The sequence below is a fragment of the Condylura cristata genome, unplaced genomic scaffold (assembly GCF_000260355.1).
Source record: "Condylura cristata isolate star-nosed mole 26May11 unplaced genomic scaffold, ConCri1.0 scaffold00017, whole genome shotgun sequence".
Lineage (NCBI taxonomy): Eukaryota > Metazoa > Chordata > Mammalia > Eulipotyphla > Talpidae > Condylura > Condylura cristata.
Window position 1 is genome coordinate 3,655,634 of NW_004567118.1, and position 24,654 is coordinate 3,680,287.

Here is a 24,654-nt window from a genome sequence, read left to right on the forward strand (position 1 = left end):
AAATGATAGCAGGGTCTGAGCCAGCATGTCAACCTTAGCCTGTCCAACCTCAGCCTGTCAGTCTCAGCCTGCCCAACCTCAGCCTTGCCAGCCTCAGCCTTTCAGCCTCAGCCTGTTGGTCTCAGCCTGTCTAACCTCAGCCTTGCCAGCCTCAGCCTGTCAGCCTCAGCCTGTCAATCTCGGCCTGTCCAACCTCAGCCTGTCAACCTCAGCCTGTCAGCCTCAGCCTGTTAACCTTGGCCTCTCCAACCTCAGCCTGCCCAACTCTGGCCTGTCCAACCTCAGCCTGACTAACCTTAGCCTGTCCAACCAATAACTGGATCTCTCGAAAGCCCCATCCATTGAGGTGATCAACAAGGGAGAGAACTAGAAAGTCGAGCATCTTCCTTACGGAGACGTTCATGCTATTGAGCTCTTTCCCCGGAGTGGGGCCCTCCTCTTTCTTGGTAATGTCTACTAACCAGGCCTCCCTTATTCCTGGGCTTTCTGCTTTGCCTCCAGTGCACTCCTCCCTGATCCTATTTCTCCTGCTTGGCATGACTATGATGCAGGCTAGGAAGCCTCAGCAGCTCTTTCCCTAGACTTACGCTTCTGCCGGTATCGATGCAACTTCCGTCACCCACACATTTCCTTGTTAAGGGGCCGGGCCTCTTCCCACAGGGAATGCTCTCATTAAAGGGAGCAGCTGTTGGCCCACGGGATTGCGGACTTTCTCAGGGTGGGAGTGGGCGGGGGTGCAGGTGGCCAGGCCACCGTGGCCTCCTGGAGCCCCGCCTTGATAATGAGAGCCCAGGCCCAGAGCTGGTCCTTTGAAGATGTGTCCTGAAGCTCTGTCCTGGTGGTCAATGACAGGAGCCCAGAGTCCTGCATGAGCCAAATGACATGCTTAGTCCCTTTTACGAGGAAAGGAACTCCTTGTTGGAAACTCAATTATAAATTAATTAGCAGCTTCCTGTGGGGCTCAGGATCAGCATCAACACCCCCATGATGACTTTCTAGCGTGAGCCCCCTCACTCCAAGGGTATAAAAAGGCCCAAGCAGGATGGAGTCTACAGACGCTGGTGATCCCGGCAGCTGCAGACGAGAAGATATACCTAACATGACATCCAGCTGCTTGCCAGCCTCTGTCAAGAGCTGCCCCCGGCCTTCCTCTGTCTGCTCCAGCAGCATGAGCTGCCGGCCCGAGCTGTGCCTGGGTTACGTCTACCAGCCCATGACCTGCGTGCCCTCTGTCTGCATGCCCACCAGCTACCGGCCAGCCAGCTGCTTCCCCAAGACCTACCTATCCAGCTCCTGCCGGCCCAGCAGCTGCCGGCCAACCAGCTCCATGGGGACCTGCAGCTGGCTCTGTGAAGGGACCTTCAATGGCAACGAGAAGGAGACCATGCAGGTCCTGAACGACCGCCTGGCCAGCTACCTGGAGAAGGTGCGCCAGCTGGAGCAGGAGAACGCCAGCCTGGAGAGCAAGATCCAGGAGGCCTGCCAGTCCCAGGTGCCCACCATGTGTCCCGACTACCAGTCCTATTTCAGGACCATCGAGGAGCTGCAGCAGAAGGTGAGAGTGAGCAGACTGGCTGGGGATGCGAGCGGCGTGGCTGCCATTCCAGGTCTGAGTCTCCTGAACCACTAAACTATGTTCAGGGAAGAGGCTTCCCCAGGGCAGAGGGAATCTCGTCATCTGGCGCTTGGTCACAGCCCTTCCTTTTCTTTTTTTTTTTAAGATTTATCTATTGATGCATACAGAACTGGGGTACAGGCCAGAGATGCGGAGGGTGACAGGGTTCATCAGAGACAGAGTGGGGGAGCAGAAGAGGAGGACTGACTGAAATACACTGCTGAGGGGAGCAGCGGGGAGACAGCAGAGGTCTGCTGCACCTCCAGGTTGGGGTTGAACCCGTGCTGCAGGGGTGGTGGAGAGCTTCGTAGTGCTGTGCTTTAACCTGTTGTGCCACCAGGGAGGGCCCCAGAGCCTTTCCTGTAGAAAGAGGCCAGGATTTAGTTTCAGTCCTACCAGTGATTTTGAGAGCCTGCTTTTGGGAGGTCCCTTCGCCTCTTGAAGCCTCAGCTTCCTCTTCTGTAAAATGGGAATGACAGAGGTCTTGCTCTTAAATGGCTGTGAAGCAGGCCCGTGAGTGGCTGCAGTGAGTTAATCGCTGCTCAGTATGGCCCCCTGTGCAGGTGCATTTTCAGGAAGTGCCAGTCTTCAGGATTAGTCCTGAGTGTTCAGCTCAGGACTAGTCCATCACATGAACAACTCCAGCCTGGATGGGATTCTTTCCTTCCACATGGCTCATTGCATTTAGGGTTCAGGAAGACCCAGGTGATTAGGAAATAATTCTCTAGACCTCCAAGACTGGCAGTTTACTTACAGCCCCCAAGTTCCAGGGAGAGGGCTTCTGCAGCGCTGGGTGCCAGCGGCGGAGCCTCCCAGGGCTCCCATCCTCTCATGCAGGCCCTTTTCTTTCTCCTCCCAGACTAACCCTGTGTGTTGGCCCGCAGGTTCTGTGCACCAAGGCAGAGAACGCCAGGATGGTGGTGCACATTGACAACGCCAAGCTGGCAGCCGATGACTTCAGGACCAAGTGAGTTTGGCTGGGGGCAGGGCGCCCCCTCTCCCTGCACACGCGGCGGGTGGTTTGCACTGGTGGCACAGGGAGTGGGCAGAGCACTAGCGGGTCAAGGTCTTCCCTGGGTCTGCGCTCAGCCCTTGTGGCTGACCCGTCCCCTGCGCAGGTATGAGACGGAGCTGGCCCTGCGCCAGCTGGTGGAGGCCGACACCAACGGCCTGCGCAGGATCCTGGACGAGCTGACCCTGTGCAAGGCTGACCTGGAGGCCCAGGTGGAGTCCCTGAAGGAGGAGCTGCTGTGTCTCAAGAAGAACCACGAGGAGGTGAGTGCCCTAGTTGAGCGGAGGTGGCCCTTGGAGGCGGGGTGGGAAGTGTGTGGGGCTGGGCACTGGGCAGAGTGGTTGCCGTCCCCAGGCCTGCCACACGGAGCTTCTGCGACTTGGCCTAGCCTCCCCGAGCTTCCTCTTTGTAGAGCAGGGGAAAGTCTATCGCACACAATTGCTGCAAGGAGTAAGCGAGGTCCTGGGCACAAAGCCCTGCCACAGAGTCAGTGCTGAGCAATGCCGCAACCTCCCTCTGCACGTCCTGGCCCTGACTGATGCCAAAGGCTGTGGCCGCTGCATTTGCTTTGCTCACGAGAGCTGCACACGGGGCAGGCGGTTTTGGGGCCAGAGCAGACTTGTGTTCTCGAACCTGTCCCTCCTGCCGGGGCCCCGTCTCTTCTAAGAAGTGCACTGCACTTCTTAAAAAATTTTCCTTTCCTCGTCCTTGTTTTACTTCCTCTTTCCTGTTGGCTTATCACACACACTGCCCAAAAGCCCCAGGTCAGCGCTTTGCGTTCTGATTCCCACCCCCCGCCCCGACTCTGCTTCCCTGGGGACTGCCCTCCCCGCACCTGTGTGCAGCGCCCACCTGCGCTTTGGCGTTTTTCCTTCTGCTCTGGGTTGACTCTTAACTCCTGACTCGGGACCTGTAGGAGTAGGTGCCCTGAGCCCTGGCTGGGTTCCGAGGCTGAGTGTAGAGCAACCTGCAGTCACCACCCTCCCCATGCACCCTAAGGTGCCTGAGTCATCCCACTTGAATCAGAGAACTGGGAGCCTCACCAAAAAGCCACTAATGAGGCTTATCGCACGCTCCGCAGCCTCAGCGACAACTTTCTCTCTCTGGCAGCTGAGCCTGGCGAGATGCCTGTGCTAACTTGGGCCTGGAGCTAGGGGAAACTGGGCTCCTGCTGCCCTGCTTCCCAGATGAACACACACGGGGGTGGAGGGTGGGGGGCTGGGAATGTGGGGGTCCAGCTTCCCCACTGTAGCTCCAATGGGCCCAACAACTCCTGCTGCGGCTCCTGGCCGCTGCCCAGTGAGCAGAGGACTGTGCTGGGATGCGGCTCCTGTCAGAGTGTCCAGCTGGAGCAGGAAGGCTGCTGAATTACTGGGGAGACGACAGGCATCAGGGTGCCTCTAGCACAGCGACCTTGAGCATCTTTGGAACCAAGCGCTTGTGTCTCCTGGGGCACAAAGCAGGACCCTGAGACTTCCCACTTACTTGGGACTCCTGTGCCTTTTCAGGAGGTCAGTGCCCTCCGATGCCAGCTTGGGGACCGCCTTAACATCGAGGTTGATGCCGCGCCCCCCGTGGACCTGAACAGGATGCTGGAGGAGATGCGTTGTCAGTACGAGACCATGGTGGAGACCAACCACAGGGATGTGGAGGAGTGGTTTAACATGCAGGTGGGCCTCTCGTGTGGGGGAGGCCGCCCCGGTGTCCCGAGGGGCACCCAACTTCTCCTTCTCTCCCCCTTTGCAGATGGAGGAGCTGAACCAGCAAGTGGCCACAAGCTCGGAGCAACTTCAGAGCTACCAGTCAGACATCATTGACCTGAGACGCACGGTCAACACACTGGAGATTGAGCTGCAGGCCCAGCACAGTCTGGTGAGTCTTGGTGGGGGGACAAGGTGCTCCCCGGCTCAGCCTCCAGGGTGGCACCAGTCTGGGTGCAGGCAGGAGAAAGGAGGGAGGGGGGGCCCGCATCTAGTCCCCAAGAGGGTTTGCTCTCAGCCTGCCCTTCCAAACCCGCGCTCCTTGGCCACACCTGTAGGCTCCTCCCTAGGGGAGCTGAGCTGGTGTCTCTGGAGGTGGGACTCTGGAGGTGGGACTGGCCCGGGTATTTTTAAAAGGCTCCCACCAATGTGTAGCAAGCAGCCTTGAAGGCCACTGCTGTAATGAAGTTCTGGGGAGGAGCCCGGAGAACCTGAGACCAAAAACTGATGCCAGACTAACACTGAAGAAGACAAATGAGTTCAGGGTTAGCTGGACCTCCAACCCTAGTGTGGTCACTTACTGGTGGCTACCTCATGGACACATCCCTGCTGCTCTCTGGATTTCAGTTTTCACAGTGGCTTAGGCAGGGAGGGATCATTCCCAGCCCTTCGAGCGACTTGGCTCTCGGTCCTGTCTGAGCCAGGCTTGGAAAACGGTTCTACCTCTCACAGCCATTTTGCTATTCTTTGCCTTAGAGGGACTCCCTGGAGAACACCCTGACGGAGACTGAGGCCCGCTACGGCTCCCAGCTGGCCCAGATGCAGTGCATGATCGGCAATGTGGAGTCCTCACTGGCTGACATCCGGGCTGACCTGGAGAGGCAGAACCTGGAGTACAAGGTGCTGCTGGACGTCAAGGCCCGGCTGGAGAGCGAGATCAACACATACCGGGGCCTGCTGGAGAGCGAGGACTGCAAGTACGTGGGCCCAGCTGAGGCTGCACAGAGAGACGTGTGCGAGAGTTGGGGCAGTTTCTAGGGAGGTTCTGGGTCCTCCATGTGCTAGGACCCTGTCATGATCATGGCGTGATTAGGGAGCTGGTGTGATCTGGAGGGAGTCAGGCAGGCATTCCTGCTACCACCCCAAACCCAGCCCTTGGAGACTACCCCACTCCCTTGCAAGTGGACAAGCCCCTTGAAGGCCCACCATGTGCTAAGGGCCTTGAGGGAGACTGAGAGAGATGAGCCAAGTACTGCTGTGCCTCCTGATTATCCAGGAATCTGGATTTCTTTTAAATGGTAGCTTCTCCTGCTTTTTGAATATTTTTAACAAACTGATGAAAAGACAATGTTGGCCAAATCAAGCACATTTCCGGCTTGGTGTGGCCCTTGAAGGCCAGGCCAGTCTCAGCGCAGGGCCTGTCCAGTGTCCAGCGTGTTGCTACTGTCCGCCTCTGGCCTTGTGCTTCTGTTTATCGAGCGAGTCCCCTTACTCAGCGCAGCCCTAAGCACCTGCTGAGCTAGTCTGCGTCCATGCATGGCAGCTGGTCCGAATGCCCAGTGGGGACACAGACCCGCTAGGCCTCTGAATAACCACAGAGCCATATGGATGAGGTCTCCAGAGGGGAAGTGGACAGGGAGACATCAGGGGAGGCTTCGAGGGGGAGGCGCTCTCATTCTCTGTACAACCGGGCACCACTGAGGGTGTCAGTGAGGGGAATGGTCAGATTGTGCTTGCGGATCACCGGGTCACTAAGCTGCTGATGGTGAGTGGCGGCAGAGTGGGGCTGGGCGCTAAGGTGGGAGGCCATCGGGGCCACATGATGGTAGAGGCCGGGGCTGCAGCCTCCTGCCAACGACGGGCAGCCGGGCTCGCTGCGGGCTGGCCTTCTTGACCACGCCTTTCTTTTGCAGGCTGCCCTGCAACCCGTGCTCCACGACCTCCTGCCCGCCGTGTGCCCCGTCCCCGTGCCTGCCCCGCACTGTCCTTGTGCCGTGTGTGCCCTGCCCCCAGGGCCGCTACTGAGGGCTCTCAGTGCAGTGGATCCTGGACAGGCCGCAGGAGGCTGACCACGGCCCTCCCAGGGGGGCCAAACAGTGCCTGCAGCGCGCCCCCCTCCCCAGGAGGCCTGGTGCCAGGGGCGCCCCGCCCCCACCTCTTAGAAGCTGCCTCTCATTTCACGGGCAAATTGTTCTCTTTGCTGATGTTTCCGGCTGTATCTGCTGCTTCAAAGAGCCTGTATTCTGAGCTAATGGCAAATAAGGCCTCGTTCAGTGGCCCTGCAAACGCGTCTTTCTCGTGGTCCTTTAGGCTGCTGTACCCCCCCCCCGTCCCACCCCCCACCAATTCTACTCGGTTGGGCTCCAGAGCAACATGGCAAAACTTTCTATTTCCTTTTATGCCCCTTCTGCTTCCTTAAAGACTTGAGGGATGTTCACTAAAGACTTGCTAGTCACAAACCAGTTAAAAGCTGGCAATTGAGCCAGAGCCAAGTGATGAAGGAAGAGAGAGGAGGGAGGGAATCAGGCCAGAAACAGAGGCCAAAACACTGTAACTGGGATAATACTGCAATAACCCCACGCTTGAGCCTCATCCAGCCGCTACCAGGGGGTCGCTCATCAGAAAAAGGCTCAGCCCAGTGAGCACAGCCCGCTCCTTCCTAAAGGAGCCAGATGATGGTCATCAGCCGTTTCTACCGCTGCCAGCGCAGCTCTGTTGCGCTCCGGATTGCCTGGCGAGCAAGAGCCCATGCAGCAGAGATGGCGAGAAAGTGCTAGTCTGGGGCACAGAAGGGGAGCCTCGCGTAGCTGGTGGGACCGCGATGGGTCTTGAGGGATGAGCAGGATGTCTGCAGGGCACATGGGGCGGTGGCGTGTGGGGTCCGCAGGGAAGCCCTCCTGGGAGGCCGCGAGTGGCCCTCCTGGGGAGCAGGGCCTGCAAATGTGGCTGGAAATACAGCCCAGATGGCTCGGAGGTATCAGACCGTGGGGGGCCTCGGTACTCCCCAAAGGGCCCGGACTCCACCCAGAAGGCTGTGGGAAGGTGGCTGCAGGATTTGAGCCGGGGGTGACATGACCAGAGTGGTATTTCAGAGTTTCACCGAGGAGGGTAAACAAGTTGGCTGAGAGGCAGGAAGGAAACCGACTGACAGGGTGGAAGAAGCTGACGGGGTCTCAACAAAGGCTGTGGGTGGGGTCGGAAAAATAAGGGATCCAGTTGGGAGATTCAGTGAAGCCCGACCTGGCACAAGACTGGTCGTGGCAGATAGGGGGAAGACAGCCAGGAACAGCAATCCTGAACGCCCCCTCCAAGCACGGAGTTCTTCCTTAATGAGCTGAGGCGATGCTTCTATTAAGGATCTGCCCTCGGGACCTACCAAGAAATGATGAGGAACGGATTGGACCCTGCAGCGCCCAGGGCCCTTGGACACGACCCTGCATGCAGGCCTGGCACACAGGCTCCCAGCTCCCGCTGCGCCAGCGAGGTTGGCCCCTGGAGGTGGGGGAACTTCCATGGGCCGCCACACCCAGGGAGAGGGCTTTTGGCTAACTGCAGCTTCTGCTGACTGCAACCGGTGGTTCTTCTCAGGTTCAATCCCTGTGCAAAACTCGTCTAGGATGTCCGTAGTTTGAGAAACTATAACAGACTGGACAGAACCAGTCTCTGGTTCTAGAATCCTAGGGCTGTCTGCCCCAAATGGTAACCACTGACTGTAGATGGTGACTGAACTTTTCATTCAATAAAAGGAAACGTCCAATTGCTCAGTGGCACCGGCTGCATTGCCAGCGCTCGGTCCCTGCACACCTCGTGGCGCCACACCGGGAGGGCAGCGGGGAGGGAGGGTGTTCTCGCCACTGCAGACAGTTGGGTGGCGCCATCCGAAACAGTCGGAATCAGGGGGCCTTACAAGGACCTGCTTCTTCCATTCATAGGCGAGGAGGCGAAGGCCGGGCGGGCTGGCAAGACGAACTCAGACACACCAACGGGGGAGGCGAAGCCAGGCATCCTGAAGCCTGGCCTAGCCGGTGCCCGAGTACTTCTTGCTGTCTCTAAGCACCCGAGGTTGATTATTAGTTCAAGCTAATAAATAACCCCCCTTTCTCTTCTTCTGATGTCCCTGAGAACAGCAAGATTTTCTCTGAGATGCTGGAACTCTCACCTGGGGATACAGTTCCCTTTCAATAACAGCCAGCAGCCACCACACTCCTCAGCCTGCGGCTCAGGCAGGTGCAGACCTCAGGCTGCAGCAAGAGCAGCCGCATGGGAGCTGCAGGCTGGGAGTCAGCCCCCGCACCCGTGGGACTTCAGTGGGCTCCTCTACCCCAGCAGACACTGTCCGGTCTAACCTGGTCTGTCCGTACCTGCGTGTCCATTCTGACGTGCGAAGACCTGTCTGCCACCCCCGCTCAAGCTTTTTATGTGAAACCCAGGGACTCCGGGTCTGGAGGGCGCCCCCTGCCTGGTGTGGGTGACGGCCTCCCCGCGATCTACCTGCCTGGCCCATCTTCTTACTGATGTGTTAGGAGACACAGGGGTGGACTCTGGGAAACGTCTGTGCCCACCAGAAACTCCTCAAAACTGGTCCCAGGCTGACTGATGGCAATGCTAAGAGGAACTGTGTCCTCACATCAAAGCATTTGGATTTAATGAACTTTGGTTTATAGGAAAACCGAGGTAGGGCCATGGTGCGGTAATAAAACCTCCGCGTATTTGATGCTGGGAAACTCCCACAGGCGGCGGGAGCCTCGAGTGGGGGCGGGGGAAGGGGCCTGCATTGCAGAGATGCAGCTGTGGTGAGGTCATGCAATTGTCTGCGCCTCGCTGTCCCAGAGATGGGGCCCCAGCTGGGTGGGAGCGTGAAACTGCACTTTGACCAGGCAAAAGCTGGGAAAACCACTAACAGAAAAGTAATTCTCTTTCTGGAATTTATAAATTTTAGTACATAAATACTAGGATCCTAACTTTGCTAAAGAGAGAGCTCCTAAGGTCATCTGATGTTTATCTTTTTGAATAATTGGCCACAGTTAACTTATTTCCAAATAGTCCTCTTCCTTACCTGTAAACCAGCGACCCAACACGCCACTGAGAATCTCGCCCCCGTGGAAACGGTCAGTGGCGGTGGTTTCAGAAAACCTGGCGGCATCTGTCTTCTGCTGCTCATGTGCGCTGCGATCCCGGCCCAACTCCCAGGCTCCATGTACCCAAGTCTCTCTCAGAGTCGTAGCGGGTGAAAGCAGCTTAGGCGCTATTGAGATGCTCGGCACAGCAGCGCAGAAAGATCCCCCAATCCAGGGAGACACTGCGTGCCCTTACAGGAAGAGCTCACGGGAAGGCAAGCTGGGCGGAAGGCCTCTGCGTCCCCATTCTACGCTATGACACCAGCAGTCTCCCGGGCTCCTGGATAGCTGGGCCCGGGTGTCCCAGAGCCCAGACAAGTCCCCCAGGGAGGAGCTTCTGTGTCTGCTTAGGCCTGAGCGGGTGGGTACCGGCGCCCGAGAGGTGGCGGAGGCCAATGCAAGGAGCTGGCTGGGAAGAGGTGCAGACCTCCCGCTTGGTTTGCATGTGGGTGCTCACCCCTGCAGCTGACCTTCACCCTGCTCCAAGTTACAGAACCAGGGCCGCGATCTGGGAAAGGCAGAATGCCAAGCTCCATCTAGGAGGCCCAGCGAGAGCAGGGGACCGGTGCTGGCCAGAGGCAGAGGCAGATTGCTCACTGGGGAGGTCGCCCCTCACTGGGGAGTCGCCACCTGGACACAGAGGGCGGTAGCATCGGTTGCAGACAGAGGAGGGCGGGGATGGGGGAGCGCCTGCAGTAGATACAGACAGGAGATGTGGAGTCTCTGAAAGATTCACCTTAGTCTGTGGGAAACGACTGCAGATGCCAGGTTCAAGGGCTCCAGAAAGAGTGGGCATGGGGGGTCCTTTGGACATGCGAAGGGGGCATTTCACAGACAAAACCAGAAGGGCCAGAGATGGGCGGTAACCGCCCCGCCCACTTCTTGTGCCTCCATCTCAAAAACAAACTTAAGGTGTTTCTAAGGTGAGGATAACCTTGTGTGGGTGTCTCTCTTCCCGATAAGCGAGAAATGGGGGTGAGGATGTGGAGAGAGATGCTAGGGCGGTGGCTGCCGGGGGTCCCGCTGCTCGCTGCGGCTGCAGCTTCTGGTCCTCGCCATGCGGGCGAGCGGAGGCAGGAGGCCCCCACGCTGAGCTGGACACAGAGCCCAGCGAGCTCGACTTCTTGCCTTGCTCTCAGACATGACAGTGCGGGGGTGAGCAGGGCAGGCTGGCCACGCCCCTCAGGCCCTCGCTGAAGGGCCACAACACCTGCTTGGTTCCCTCAGACAGAACTGGATTGTTCCCCAGCTGGCGATGTCTTGGGGTGTGCTGGCCTTCCTGACAAGGCTGAAGGGGTCTTTAACCTCTGTACTTCCAGCAGGTTCACTCTGGGTCCCGGCAGATGGATCAGCTGAGTCCTGGAGCCCTCGGTGGGTTCTGCAGGTGTTAATGTGCTCTCAGGGAACCAGACACCCCAGGCAGGGAGCCTGGCATGCAAAGAGGCACACTGAGGTGGGGGGGGGGCGGTGTTGGGGGAGCTAGGAGAGCAGGCAGGAAGGCAACAGAGCCTCCAGCCCCCACAAGCCTTCGCAGTCCCCCAGGACGCCCTCTGCGGCCCTCCTGGCCTCGCCTCTCTGCAGCCGTGCCGCCTGCCCGCTCATCGCTGCCCTTATACCCCGGGCCCCTAGGCTCTGCGCACGCCCACACCATACTCCAGGTGGCCACCATCAGGCACGCGTGCCCGTGCCCATGCTCCCAAGCGCTTTCTGCGTTACCGTGATCAAGGCCCCAGGTGATAGCCACAGAGGTTAGTGGCTTAAAAGCCTGATTAACCCATTTACCTTACAACCTCCACCCCTGTTCACTGACACTGACATTCCACAAAGACTGTGTGAGGCTGAGGACCGCTTCGGCACGGAGCTGGCCCAGAGACAGAGCCTGACCTGCACTTGCAGGAGCAGCTGGCCAGGATCACGAGTGACCTCGAGCGGCAGACCCGCATACTCCTGAATGTCAAGGCCCGGCTGGAGTGAGAGATCGGCTCGCGCCAGAACCTTCTGGAAAGCGAGGGCTGCAAGTACTTGGGAAGCCAAGGGCAGGCCTCATTCACCAGCACTGGTGTCTGGGTTCCTCCAGATGGAAGGGTGAGAGACCAAGGCAGGCGTCAGGGCCACCCTGCGCCCATCACCTGCTCAGGCAGTGCTGTCTCCCGTTCTCCACCAGCGTTGCTCCCTCAGGGCCCTGCTCTTCACGCTGACCCTTAATCTCAGCTCCTTCTTCTCAGTCAGTGACCTTGGACCATGGTGTGTGTGTGTGTGCCTGGCACAAATATACTGAGGCGGGCCCTTTTTCTTTCACTGAGTCCACACAAGTGAGAAGCCCTACCTTAAATTAAACAACAACTCTCTAATTTAAAAAAATCTGACTTGGCTCCCCCGTGTGCCCAGTGACCCCAGTCCACTTGGGCTGTGCCGTAGCTGAAGGCGTGGATGTGGCCTCAATAGCCCACTTCACAGCCAAGGCAGCTGAGGCTGGAATGATACCATCCAAGAACCTGCTTGTGCTGCAGAACTTTCTTCAGAGTGTGGTGTGCAGTGAGTCACCTACAGCTGCTGCTTGTCTGCTGACTCTGATGAGGGCTTTCTCCCCACTGATCTCAGCTGCACAGAGCTTTCTACAAGGTGAGGAACACCGCTAGCGGTAGCCAGCGTTTGCTCAGTGCTTCTCTGGGTCCTGGGGGTTAACAGCCCCGGGTCTGTTATTTCCCCTCAGCCTAGAACAATCCAGGAAGATGATATCACAGTCCCTGTTATCCGAGGTGAAGTTATGGGATTCTGGAAGCTTAATTTGTCCCCAGCCACAGTGCGGGGAAGGGCCAGGACCTACTTTCTGAGCTGCTGTGCCAGCAGGACCCTCAATACACACAGCCCTTCAGATCACGGTGCCCTGCAACCCAGCCCTGGCACTCAGGCAGGGCGCCCACCCTGCACACCTACCAGAGGCCACGCGGGGCCCTGGACTCTTCTGACACCGCCGCGAAAGGTGGGGAAAGATAGACTCACCGGTGGCAGAAGCCCACCTGGCATCCACATCCTTCAGAGCGGGGAGTCCCTGCAGCTCGGCAGTTTCTCAGGACTTAGATGTGCATTTTGGCTTTTGAGATTTCCTTCTGGAGTACTTGGCAAGTGTTGCTTCTGCTTGCTGGGTAGTAAACGAAATGAAGGTGCGTGTTTAGCTGTGTGGACTGTTGTCAGGTGATTTCACCGAGTTACAGTGGGCACAAGTTCAGTGGCTTTAAACTAAGGCTGGACTCATTGATGGTCTATAAAGTCATTTCACTGGGTTCTTCTCAGAGAGACAGAAAGAAGGAACAATAACCTCTGCTTAAGTATATACCTCGGGTTGCAAAAGCTACCGAGCAATTCATTTTTGCATTGCACTCAAGAGTTCAAGCACCTGGTCTGTTAAAAAGCTTGCATTTATGGGGAGCTGGGGCCCAGAGAGCCACACAGCTAGAGAAGGCAGCGCTGGGAGCAGAGTCTCTACAGAAACACCCTGTGGCCCCTGACCGCCCCTTGTCAGGCCTCTCCTGGCAGGGAGAAGGAGCCACATAATTCTGTCCTGCTTGCCTGGGTCACCTGCCCTCAGGAACTGTCACAACATATCTTGGCCTGGACTTGGAAATCCCTCACTGTGGCACTGGCCAACAGTGGGTAAAGGATCCCCAGTTCCCAGCTGGGTGGAGGGTGGGCGGGTGAGGGGAACAAAGGGGCTCAGGGTGACAGGTCCTGATGACCAGGCTCACAGAGTTTCCTGGCCACTGTCTCTATGAGGAACCAGCGTGTTACAGCAAGGCCTCTGCTCAGGATATTTAGTGACCATCTCATGTTTCCATATTTCCTACCATCTGCATCCTTGATAAAATCTATTTTTAGTCTAGTTGAAATAACATTCTGTTTCCCTCCTTCCTTAGACCAGGGCTATCAAGGACATTTCAACTCTACCAGCCCACTCTTGGGGGCCTTTCCCCATAACTATTTTGCCAGGTGAGGTGATTTCCCTCAGCTGCTCCTGGCATCTGGAAGCAGAGAAGCCAGAGTGGCACGGGATGCATCGGAAGAGAGGCCGAGGCCTCCTGGGGGGTCACCAGCACATGGGCCCTGGTCCTTGAGTCCACACACTGAGGTGGTTGCTCATGACTGTGCCAGCTCAGCCCCTCATCTCTGGGAGCTGCCAGGACTCCCTTCCTCCACTCACACCCACACTGTGTGTGATCCAACTTGAAGCAAATCCGATAAGGAGAAATCAGTATCTTGTTACCTACTTTTCTAGTGTTTCTGAGTCAAAAGTGCACATGTGTTGATGGCCGTGCACCACCCGACAAAGTTCGGTCACCGCTGGGATGCACAGGCCATGAGGTCCTGCCTGCCGCCCAGGTTTGTGGGAATCACCTGGTAACATTTGCACAAGAACAAAAACTTTGTAATGATGCATTTCTTGGCACATGCCCCTGTTACTAAGTGAGATATGACTGTATAAGCTGGTCCTCTTTTTTTCCTGCAAACCCCAAACTTTTAAAAGGGGGTGTTGGTGATGGCTGGAGACCCTGAAGAGAAAGGAACCTGACATTTATTAGGTGCTGATTCTGTGCTAAACATATTGGAAGGTCGACCTACCTAGGGTCTTTTACTCCTACCTGTGAGTAAATGCGGTCGTAAGCATGTTGGCAGTCTGTCTGGCCCCTAAGGAGAGCTGGAGTCATCTGAGAATACCTGTTTACTCAGCACATGGAGTTCCAGGATGTTAGTTCTGGAGGAAGTTCTGTTAGCAGGACTGAACTGACTCCTATTCTCTGAGGACGACAGGTGTGTGAGCATGTTCCCTGCTGACTAGAAATACTTGTTCCAGGGGTAACGTATTCATTGTATATGCAAAAACACAGTGGTGTGCTATTTTCTTGTTCCCTTGTTCCCATCTGAATAAAAGCTGGGGCTTGAGAGTGAGAGGCAGAGCTGCTCTCGATGGCTCTCTCCCTAGTCTCTCCCTGCTGCAAATTCATTTAGACTCTGAGTCTTCGTTAATAGCAGAGAACTTCCTTGGCTGTCTGGCTGTCCATGGCGGTGGGGCCCCAACAGGACGCCTGAACTCTGGAAGCTCAGAAAGGTATGTTTAGTAAGTGCGTTCCCTAGCTCACCTCCATGGTCATCGGTAGAGACCGGCTAAGAGGGCATTTTTTTCCAAGGTTGGGGAACATGGGCAGAATTGGCCTCATCATCATTATAGAGCCCTTATAAAATGCCTCGTCTCCACCAACAGCTTAAATTATCTGTTAGACTGGGTCATTCCCACCTCTCTGTGGTTGCTGAATGAAGGTATTCTGGATGCAGAAACTTGGGAATGAATCAGTGAAACTTTGAAAAGCCATCATAAACAAGGTGTGAAAATCCCTCCTGTACAACCTGGCTCTGGTCCGAACGACTTGGGAGCCCCTCCAGGAAACTTTAAAAAAGGAAACTAAATGTAAATATGAGGTACCCGATATCCCTAGCCTTCCCTACCTTCAGTGCCACTAAATGAAAGGGAAAATTACCCTGTAAGTAAAAGTCCTGAAAATAAATGGTCCCATAATCACCCTTCTCAGAAGCAATCAGTTGCTGGTTTAACTCCCTTAGCCAAAGCTATGAAAGAACAAAAGACAATTTTTGCAAATGACCCAGAAATGGCTTCTGTATTGATGGCCTTTCTGGTACAGGAAATGCCTGATCCTTATAACCCTAATCAAAAGCAATGGCAACATCGATCTTTTGACCTCTGACTTTTAAATCACTAAGCGACAGTGTTTGGGGAACTGGAGTCCAAACACCCTTCTCTTGGGCTATTCTAGATACTTTTCAACAAATTTGACCGTCTCCTTTTGATTGGCACATGGTTGCGGCAGCAAGTTTGACTGGTGGGGCCTACTTACGATGGAAGGTGAGTTTTGGAGACAAATCACAAGAATATGCCAGGGTTAACCAGCAAAATGACATCAGCATTTCTTTTAAACAATTTACAGACAGTGGTGCATGGTTGGATTAAAAACCAACAAACTTTTATGACCACTGGGCACACCAACAGGTCACTTCAGCAGCACGGAGAGCCTGGCAGGGCTCGTCTGATCCTGGGGAGCCAGACTGGTCTTTCTTGTGATATCAAAGGGGTTCTCTGAATCTTTTGCTGATTTCCTGGGTAGTCTGACAAAAGCTGGCAGATGGCAGGTTACTCACAGTCAGACAACATTTTGATTAAGCAATTGGCATTTGACAATGCAAATACTGATGTTCAGAAAGCCCTAGCCCCTATAAGGTAAATGAGCTTAAGTGATTATATTCAAGTTGCTCAAAACATCAGCACACACGAGAACATAAACAAGGGGTTTTTGCAGCAGCCCCTAAGAGTGCTTTCCACTTGAGGGCTAGGACACCATGCCTTAAGTGTAAGAAAGCTGGACACCTACAAAGCGATTGTCCTCAGAAAACACGAGACTTTAAGCAAGGAGGGACTGTTGGTGGCGGAGGGGGAGCTGTGCCATGCAATGTCTATGGTGCAAAAAGGGCAATCATTGAGCCAATCTATGCCACTCAAAGTTTGATAAGGATAGCAACTGCTTAGATCAGTTGGGAAATGAACAGAGGGGCTTCTCCCAAGGCCCCGAATACAAAGGGCATCTTTCTGGTACAGCTGCAACATCCAGTCAGCCACAGACAGTTGCACCGTTGCAGCCACAGGAGGAAGCTGCCCATGGCATGGTCTTAACAATGGCCGTAGGCATACAAAAGTGCCAGCAGGAATTTGTGGTCTCTACTTTCTGAACCAGTAGGGTTAATCCTGGGGGAAAGTGGGCTAAACGCAAAAGGAGTGATCGTCGTTCTGAGGGTAATCACTGAAGATTACCCAGGGGAAATTCTGGCTTTATTTTATTTTTTGACTTAATTTCATTTTATATTGATTTCACATTATTCTCCCTTTATGCACACCATGTACGTTCTTCTTTTCAGGTGTAGTTCCTGCAAAATTCCCGCGACCAATTCACCAGTGTACCATTGCCACAGTCCCTTGTGTAAAAACACACTCCCTCCCGTTTCGATCCCTCTCACTCTCCTTTCCCTGTAGAGTGTTTCTGAGTAATAGTTGCCTGTTAATTTTGCTTTTTAATTTATTATCATTTTTTCCCCCGATCCCCTATTTGATTCCCCTACATTCTTCCTGTAAGTGAAATCATCCGATGTTTTTCTTTTTCCTTCTGGCTTATTTCACCAAGTACAATCCCTTCTAGCTCCATCCATGTCGCAGCGAATGGCATTTTTTTTTTTTTGCTATATAGTGTTCTGTTGTGTATATACACCACATCTTCTTGATCCAGTCATCTATTTTTGGGCAGTCCAGTTGTTTCCATATCTAACCTACTGTAAATAGTGCTGCAATAAACATAGGGGTTCAGGTGTCATTTTGAATTAATATTTTTGCTTTGGGCAGATCCCTCGGAGTGGAATTGCTGGGTCAAGTGGAAGTTCCATTTTTTTGCAGTTTGAGGAAACTTCACATAGCTTTCCATAGTGGCTGGACCAGTTTGCTTTCCCACAGCAGTGTAGGAGAGTTCCTGTCTCAACACCCTCGCCAACATCTGTTGTTTCCTCTTTTTTTTTTTTTTAACGTGGGCCATACTAACTGGTGTAAGGTGGTATTTCATCATGGTTTTGATTTCCATTTCCCTGTTTTCCCTGTTTACAAGTGCCATTGAACATTTTCCATATACCTGTCGGCCATTTGCATTTCCTCCTTTGAGAAGTGTCTTTTTAGCTCCTCTGCCCATGTTCCCATGTTTTGGCTGTTTACTTTTTTTTTTTTTTTAAGATTTATTTATTTGTGCATACAGAACTGGGGTACAGGCCAGAGGCTCTGGGGCGGTGAGAGGCTTCACCAGAGACAGAGTGGGGAGCAGAACAGGCAGATTGACAAAGTACACTGCTGAGGGGAGCAGTGGGCGGGTCAGGAGAGGCCTGCCGCGCCATGTGGATCTCCTCCGGGGCAGGCAGGAATCGAACTCATGTGGAAGTTGTTTAAGCTTCTTAGTGCTGTGCTTTAACCCGCTGCGCCACCAGGGAGGGCCTACGCATTCTTTTTTATGGGCCTCTGCATTGGCAGGAGAATCTTTCATGTCTGCACTCACTGTCTTCCCTCCTTTGCTGTTATGGGGGTGCCGACTCTTATTAAAACTGACCGTGGACCGGCTTACACTTCTAAGGCCTTTGCTTCTTCCCTCCAACTATGGGGTGTCACTCTTGAACCTGGCACCCCTTACAACCCTTCAAATCAGGGCGTAGTTGAACGTTAGAACGTTGTCTTAAAGGTCATGAGATTCAAAAACACAAGGGGGAATAGAAGTCCCTAAGCATGTGGCTGCAGTATCTCAAGCCCTTGTTACTTTAAATCACAATTGGTGATGACGATTTTACCGCACAATGGCCCCTTCCTCCCCAAAAGCCTCTAAAGAGTGCGGGCGGTACACTGGCAGGGTCCTGTGGACAGGCAATGGGAAGGGCCACCTCCGTTGCTGACCTGGGGAGGAGGTTATGCTTGTGTTAAAGACAACCATGAAGCCCTCCCTGGTGACACAATGGGTTAGGATGCAGCATTGCAAGCTGGCTGCAGCCGCTTCAGTGCATGTTCGATCCGGGCCCCAGAGGTGATCGCATGGCGCAGCAGACCTCTCCTGTCTCACCCATTGCTCCCCTAACAGTGTACTTTGTTGACCTGCCTGTTCTGCTCCCCACTCTGTCTCTGGTGAGTTCTCTCACCGTCCCTGCACTTCTGGCCTGTACCCTGGTTCTGTATGCATAAATAAATAAATCTTAAAAAAAAAAAGACAATGATGTTTATGTTTGTGTTCCAGGTCACAGTATAAAACCTTTTAATGAATCCCAAGGAGGTAGAGGGGAGGAAGCACCTGTGATTAAGTGCAGCAGGACAGTCAGTGACCCATTACCACGCCTCGGACTCAGAAAGCTTCCCCAATGCCGCGGCATCAGGTCAAGAGAACATCTGCTCTGGCTGCCGGAAAGCTTCGTAGGTTGGACCAGCCCGTGACGCCTGTGGGTGTGTTTCTTGTGCTGGTTTTTATCACCAGCACACCGGTAAGTGTGTGCTACAGTTCTGGGCACATGTCCTGCAACCTGCTGTTGCCCATGTAGTTAGCTGGCTTGATGTTCCGCCCTCAGTGTATCTGAATGATTCTAGTTGTTTGCCTGGTCCCTTATTAACCACTGGGTCCTCTAATCAATATGCTGTACTTTCTCAGGATTAGCCTCCCTTGTATGTAACCATGATAACCAATTGTTATCGTCCTGATTGTCAAACTGGTTGGCGTATGTTACTTGTGTCAAAGATCATGAATCTGAAATCGGTTGGAATCAGACTGAACAAGATTTACTGGAAGCAGGGCAGACGGGCTAAGCTGAAAACTTTTCTTAGTGGGATGAGATCTTCCACACACACAGAGACTAACATGGCTTTTACACTTTGTCAGCCACGCTGCATGTGCTGAGGGCAGTGGGATCCAACACCTGAGATTTTGCAAGGGTCAGATTGTGTCACACTGCTGGAACGTGGCTGGGTGAGAAGGGGCTGACTGGAGTCCTCATGGAGAACTAAGACGGTGAAACTCACACCCTGGGGTGGGCTTAGAATATAGACAAAATCTTCATAACACTTTTATACCACTGTGTACTTTAACAACATGATGATTTAGTCCGAGGTGGGTTATCACCTCCAGTGTTCAAAATAGGACACAGTGCAGGATTCCACCTGGAAGCTGGGTCTCAGGCAAGGACCCCTACATGTGTGGGAGGCTTATATTGCACTGAAGAAGGAAACCATGCTCTGTGAACATGACCTTCTAAAAGGAAATTTCTGTTTCTGCCTGTGCGCTTAACCCACACGTCTTGTTCTCAGGGAATGTCCATTAGTTATAATGCATCCTATTCCATGTACCATGTGATTGGCAGTGACTATTATCTGCAACAATGTACTAATTGGACAAATTAGGAATCTGATCCAAATATCACATTCTTAATACTGAACCATCTAGTAGCCACTTGGGATCCAGATGAATCCCAGGAACCATGGCAGGAGACCCCTGCTCTCGCCTTCACACGGGAGTTGCTGCATGCTTATGCTACTGCACTAAGGGTGCTTGCCTGCGGGCCTTATCCTAGCCAGCATCATCACTACTGCATGAGCAGGTGCAAGCCTCTGAGGACCTGTGAAACTTTATAACAATTTTTACAGAAACTTGGGAAACCCAAATTCATGATGCCAACCAAAGAAATCTTAAGTGAAATAGAGCATTTAAAAGCTTCTGTGATTTGGTTGGGTGAACAGTTTCAGTATCTGTGATGGACTCAGCGTCTTCAATGCCATTTTAATGTCACTCAGTTTTGTGTTACTTGTGTTAAATATATTGGATCTGGAATTGGATGGAATCAGATTAAGTACCATTTATTAGGATTGGACCCTTTTCACAATGTTTCCTTAGACGTTTTAAAATTACGGTTACAAGTTCTTGCTATGGCCACAGTCAAAACACCCACCTCTGAAAACACTGATGTTTTAGAAGGATCAGCTGGTGGTATTTCTGAATTAAACCCTTTAAATTTTTTTTCTACATATATATACAGCCTACAGGGAATGGTCATATTGCTTATTCTTTTTTGTCATGTGCAGCCTGTCAAGCTGGATGGCGAAGATTGATTCGTTAAGAACAGGCTTTGCTGAAACTAGTTATGTTTACTCAACTTCCAAAACAGAAAGGGGGGCATATTGGGGCTCAGCCTGTCACTCTAAGGAGAGCTGGAGAATATCTGAGAACACCTGTTTACTCTGCACATGGAGTTCAGGATGTTAGAAATTCTGTTTGCAGAACTTGACTCCTATTCTCTGAGGACGACAGGTGTGTGAGCATGTTCCCTATTGACTAGAAATACTTGTTCTTAGGGTAATGTATTCATCTGTATATGCAAAAACACAGCTGTGTGCTATTTTCTTGTTCCCTTGTTCCCATCTGAATAAAAGCTGGGGCTTGAGAGTGAGAGGCAGAGCTGCTCTCGATGGCTCTCTCCCCAGCTTTCCCCTGCTGCAAATGCATTTAGACTCTGAGTCTTCGTTAATAGCAAGGAACTTCATTGGCTGTCTGGCTCTCCATGACACAATATTCATCTCATTTAAACAGGAAGTACTTGGTTGAGGCTAGGCAGCTCAGAAATTAAGTTTCTGGTATTTTCCATGGAATACACCTATTCCATGGAATATACCAGACATAACAGAAAATACGTGTACTGGTCTTTGCTCCCTGTTCTGAACACAGAGATCCTCAAACTCTTATAATTTCCTAAATGACACAGAAGCATCTTTTGTTCCTAATTTTTGGTCTTTGACCTCTGTTCCTGAGATAGTGCTCCTAAATCTTTTAAAACTCCCTGATGGGTAGGAATGTCCTGTTCCAATGAGGTGACTTATGGTGGGCTTCTGGGTAGCTTCAGAATGGGGGTGGTCACAGAAACACCAAACAATAATCAGAGGCTTGGAACTTTCCATTTTAACTCCATCCTCTGGCAAGTGGTGAGGGGCTGGAGAAGGAATTAATGATTTTTTATGTCTATGCCTCGTAAACACCCCAATAAATGGGGTTCAGAGAGCTCCAGGTTGCTGCACATGTGGAGGTGCTGGGATGTAGTGCAGCCAGAAAGGCAACGGAGGCTCCCTGTTGCTTCCCACACACCTCACCCAATGCGTCTCTTCAGCCATGTCCATTTGTATCCTTTACCATATTCTTCATCATAAACCAGCAAGTGTAAATATTTGCCTGGGTCCTATGAGCCAACCCAGCAGATGATCAAACCCAAGATGGGGACCACTGGTACCTGAGTTGTAGCCAGTTATTCAGAAGTAGAGCTGACAGCCTGTCAACTGAAGTCCTTGACTTGGGAGTCTGAGTCTTAGACTTGGGGGTCGGAGTCCTTGACTTGGGGGATCTGACACCAACTCCAGGTAGCTAGTGTTAGTATTGAATGAAATTACAAGACCCCTAGTTGGCACTGCAGAGAATTTCTTGGTGTATAGAAACCCACACACCTGGTATCAGACACACCGAGAGCCTAGAAACAAACAGGAGTGTCTCTTCTAGATTGCTGGATGGTTGTGAAAGAAAACTAGTTTCAATGCTGAACTGTTGCTTCTGGAAGAACGATGGTAGCATGTCTAGACCTAAGCACAAGTGTGGCACTACTTCCTGTGGCCCAGTGTGGAGCCTTAACACAACCCCCCAAGGGGGGGGAACCATGTCTTTTATAGATGTCCTCTTAGTGTCTAGAGTATGTCATGGTAGGTGAAATAATAACACTGATAAATGAATAAACTTTGTGGATTATGAGGCTGCCTCTAAAAAATTAGGTGATAAAACCCCACCCACTTGGAAATAAAAAGACATTTTCTCATTTATTAAAAGCTCAAGAATTGTAGATCTAGAATAATAAATTGATGTGCTCAATCTTTTCTTTTGTTGGTCCACAAATTTCTTTGGTACCCTTTGCTAAGATGTAAGAGACATGGCCTGTGAGGGTTGAGCCTTAGGAGTTGTCTCCAATCTTCCTGTCCACTGCCGTGTTTGATGGGGTGATTTTCCCACACAAGGTACACCCCCAGACACTTCCAGACAGCAGCGTCTATGTATTAGAAATGGCAAGCTGCATGTGATGCACGACCTGCAGGTAAGCCTGCAAGTCCATACCTTTCTGCCTTGCTGCTTGAGATACACCTGTCTACACCAACAAAAATAAAACTGCATCCCAAGACCACGGCTCTGCCTGCAGCAAACTACTTGCTTCTAGAGACTGGTCTTTCTGAAGTCAGAATCAGAGCAGAGAATTTTGTACACACAGGTGAATGAAGGAGGTCAGGTCTCCCATCCCATGCTCAGTAGTCAGCATCTCTTGCTGGTCCTGGCTCATATTTGGTCACCAAGGGCTACAGGGACTCCTTTTAAAGGGCTGAGAAGAAAGGCAGTCTTAGGTATGAGATGAGGATCCTCACGCTATACTCACCTTTTTCATAAAAATGCTAATCAGTGCAATCAAGCAACTTTACAGAGGGACTCACACCATTGGCGTCATTATGCAAAACAGCAGACTCAATAGAAGCCCAAGTGAAGACCACGGTCAAGTGCTCACAGAGAGGAGTGTCATCAGGACATATAAAGCATTAGCATTAATGTTAGAAAGTATCAAGAGTTGTGTGTTTTGAGGTGGAAAAAAAGCATGGGTGTTAGCCAATGGACTGAATCTTGCCTGAAACAAGGTAAAAAAGGTGCATTTTATTTAGCAAGACTTGAAATGTCCAGTTCTCTGGTTTATAGAGAAGCTTGTCGCTATGTGATGGGGTGGAGGAGTGTAACAAAGGGGTGTTTGAAGATGTAACCTATGCAGATTGCACCCAGAAGCCTCTGAAGGATGGGGTGGACTGGCCTGGTGATGGCCCCTAATTACGGTGTCTGCAAAGGGCTGTTGATTGCGAGCCTGAGTAATCCTTAGGTCAGGCTAAGAGTTACCTTTCCTGGGAAATCCAATCTGGACAGGATTCTCAAAGGCAGTATTTCTTTTTGACAGAACTACAGAGCTATATCTCACCTGTACCTACTCCTTGTGGAGAAGTTTGTTTAGCTTTTGCTCAGAGCTCAGAATACTGGCTGATGTTCATTTTCTTAAAGATCTACTTACAAGCACACATGCAGCTCCTGCTCATGTTACGTCTTTCTCAGTCCTAGTAGCTAATTTATCTCCTGTTACAGTTTCCAGATGACACTTTTGGAAACATAGCTGTCAGCTGTCTTGGTTTCTTGGTACCAAGAATGGGGCATGGGAGTTTGGATATGCATTTTTGGAGATCAGATCTTTCTGGATGGTCTTTGGAGAAACCCCACCATTTAACTCTGACATCCCAACATCTGCATTTTCTGACATACAAAAAGAATAAATGTAGATTCAAGCCTATCTCTTAATTTCAATGTCTTGCCTAGTTTCTAGACCTTTTAATCATTTTTCATCTTGGCAATGACACAGCTAGAGGATGAGGTGGGGGTTAGATGAGAACTTGAATAGAAAGAAACTTAATGAGGAGAGGATTTGCCACATTATAATGGAGTTGATCTTAGAAAAATGACTTCATATATATGATCCTCAGTCCTGGCTTCCTTCCTCCTCTTCCCTTCTCCTTTCACTCCACTCTCCCTTCCTCTCCCCTCTTTTTCTCACCCCCCCACACCCCTGTCACCACTCTCTTTCTCTTACAAAATTAAGATGAGAATACCCAGCCTAGGATGGTAGGAAAGATGAAACAACATTATCTGTAAATGCCCTAGCAGTTGTGCTGGGTACTCCATAATGGACTGAAGTAACACCTGCACAATGACACTTCTCAGCCCCACTGCTGTGGCGAGCTGAGCTATGTTTGCTTCCCACCCAATGGGACTGGTATCCTGCTCCATCACTGCATGGCAGGTGAATGGCATGGAGCTGGCATGCAGGAAGTGCCAAGAGATGCACACTGAATGAATGGAATCACCTACGCCTTACTGCCCTAGAGTGAGGCAAACAACTGGAGAAAGAAGAAACAGACTGTCTCGACACCCCAAATCATAATGTCTATGAGAACTGGTCTCCTCCCTGCACAGGGCAGGTGGGCTGAGTCCTACCCCAGGTCACTGCCACTGCAGGCACAGGAATCCATCCCGCCTGTGACTTCAAACAACAGCAGGAATGTTAAACTCTCGTGTGAGTGCATCAACAAGGATGCCAACCCGTCAAGGGACCGACATCTGATGGCGGCATGGACTTCTAATCTGAAAAATAATAAAAAGCTTCTGAACTCCTAACAACAGCAATCTGATATGAAAGAACCAAGAGGCACCTCACTCATTAACCTTCCTAATGAGACGAACAACTCTTGGTGATAAACTCAGCAGCTGAGTAACTGGTGACGGCACCCAGCAGGCGGGGAATCAAGGCACTGAGGTCAGAGCTTTGCGCCAACACCCGCCTGGGGTGGGGTATAAAAGGGCCGGCCGGGAAGGGGTGTCAGACTCGTGGCTCGGCCTTCCCACTGTCCGGAACCTCCTGCGCAGCCGCACCAGCAGCATGACCTCCTCGTACATGGGCTTATCCCACAGCCTGGGCGGCGCC

The 24,654-nt window shown here is 52.2% G+C and overlaps 1 protein-coding gene across 1 annotated transcript; it reads left to right on the plus strand.

Moving 5' to 3' along the window:
- The first annotated feature begins 1,099 nt into the window (after nucleotides 1–1,099).
- On the plus strand, nucleotides 1,100–6,352 carry KRT32 (keratin 32, type I). Its single transcript, XM_004684198.1, has 7 exons — nucleotides 1,100–1,555; nucleotides 2,500–2,582; nucleotides 2,734–2,890; nucleotides 4,136–4,297; nucleotides 4,374–4,499; nucleotides 5,084–5,304; nucleotides 6,241–6,352. Exons 1-7 carry the CDS (start codon nucleotides 1,100–1,102, stop codon nucleotides 6,350–6,352), a joined length of 1,317 nt encoding a protein of 438 aa, XP_004684255.1.
- The last annotated feature ends 18,302 nt before the right edge of the window (nucleotides 6,353–24,654 follow it).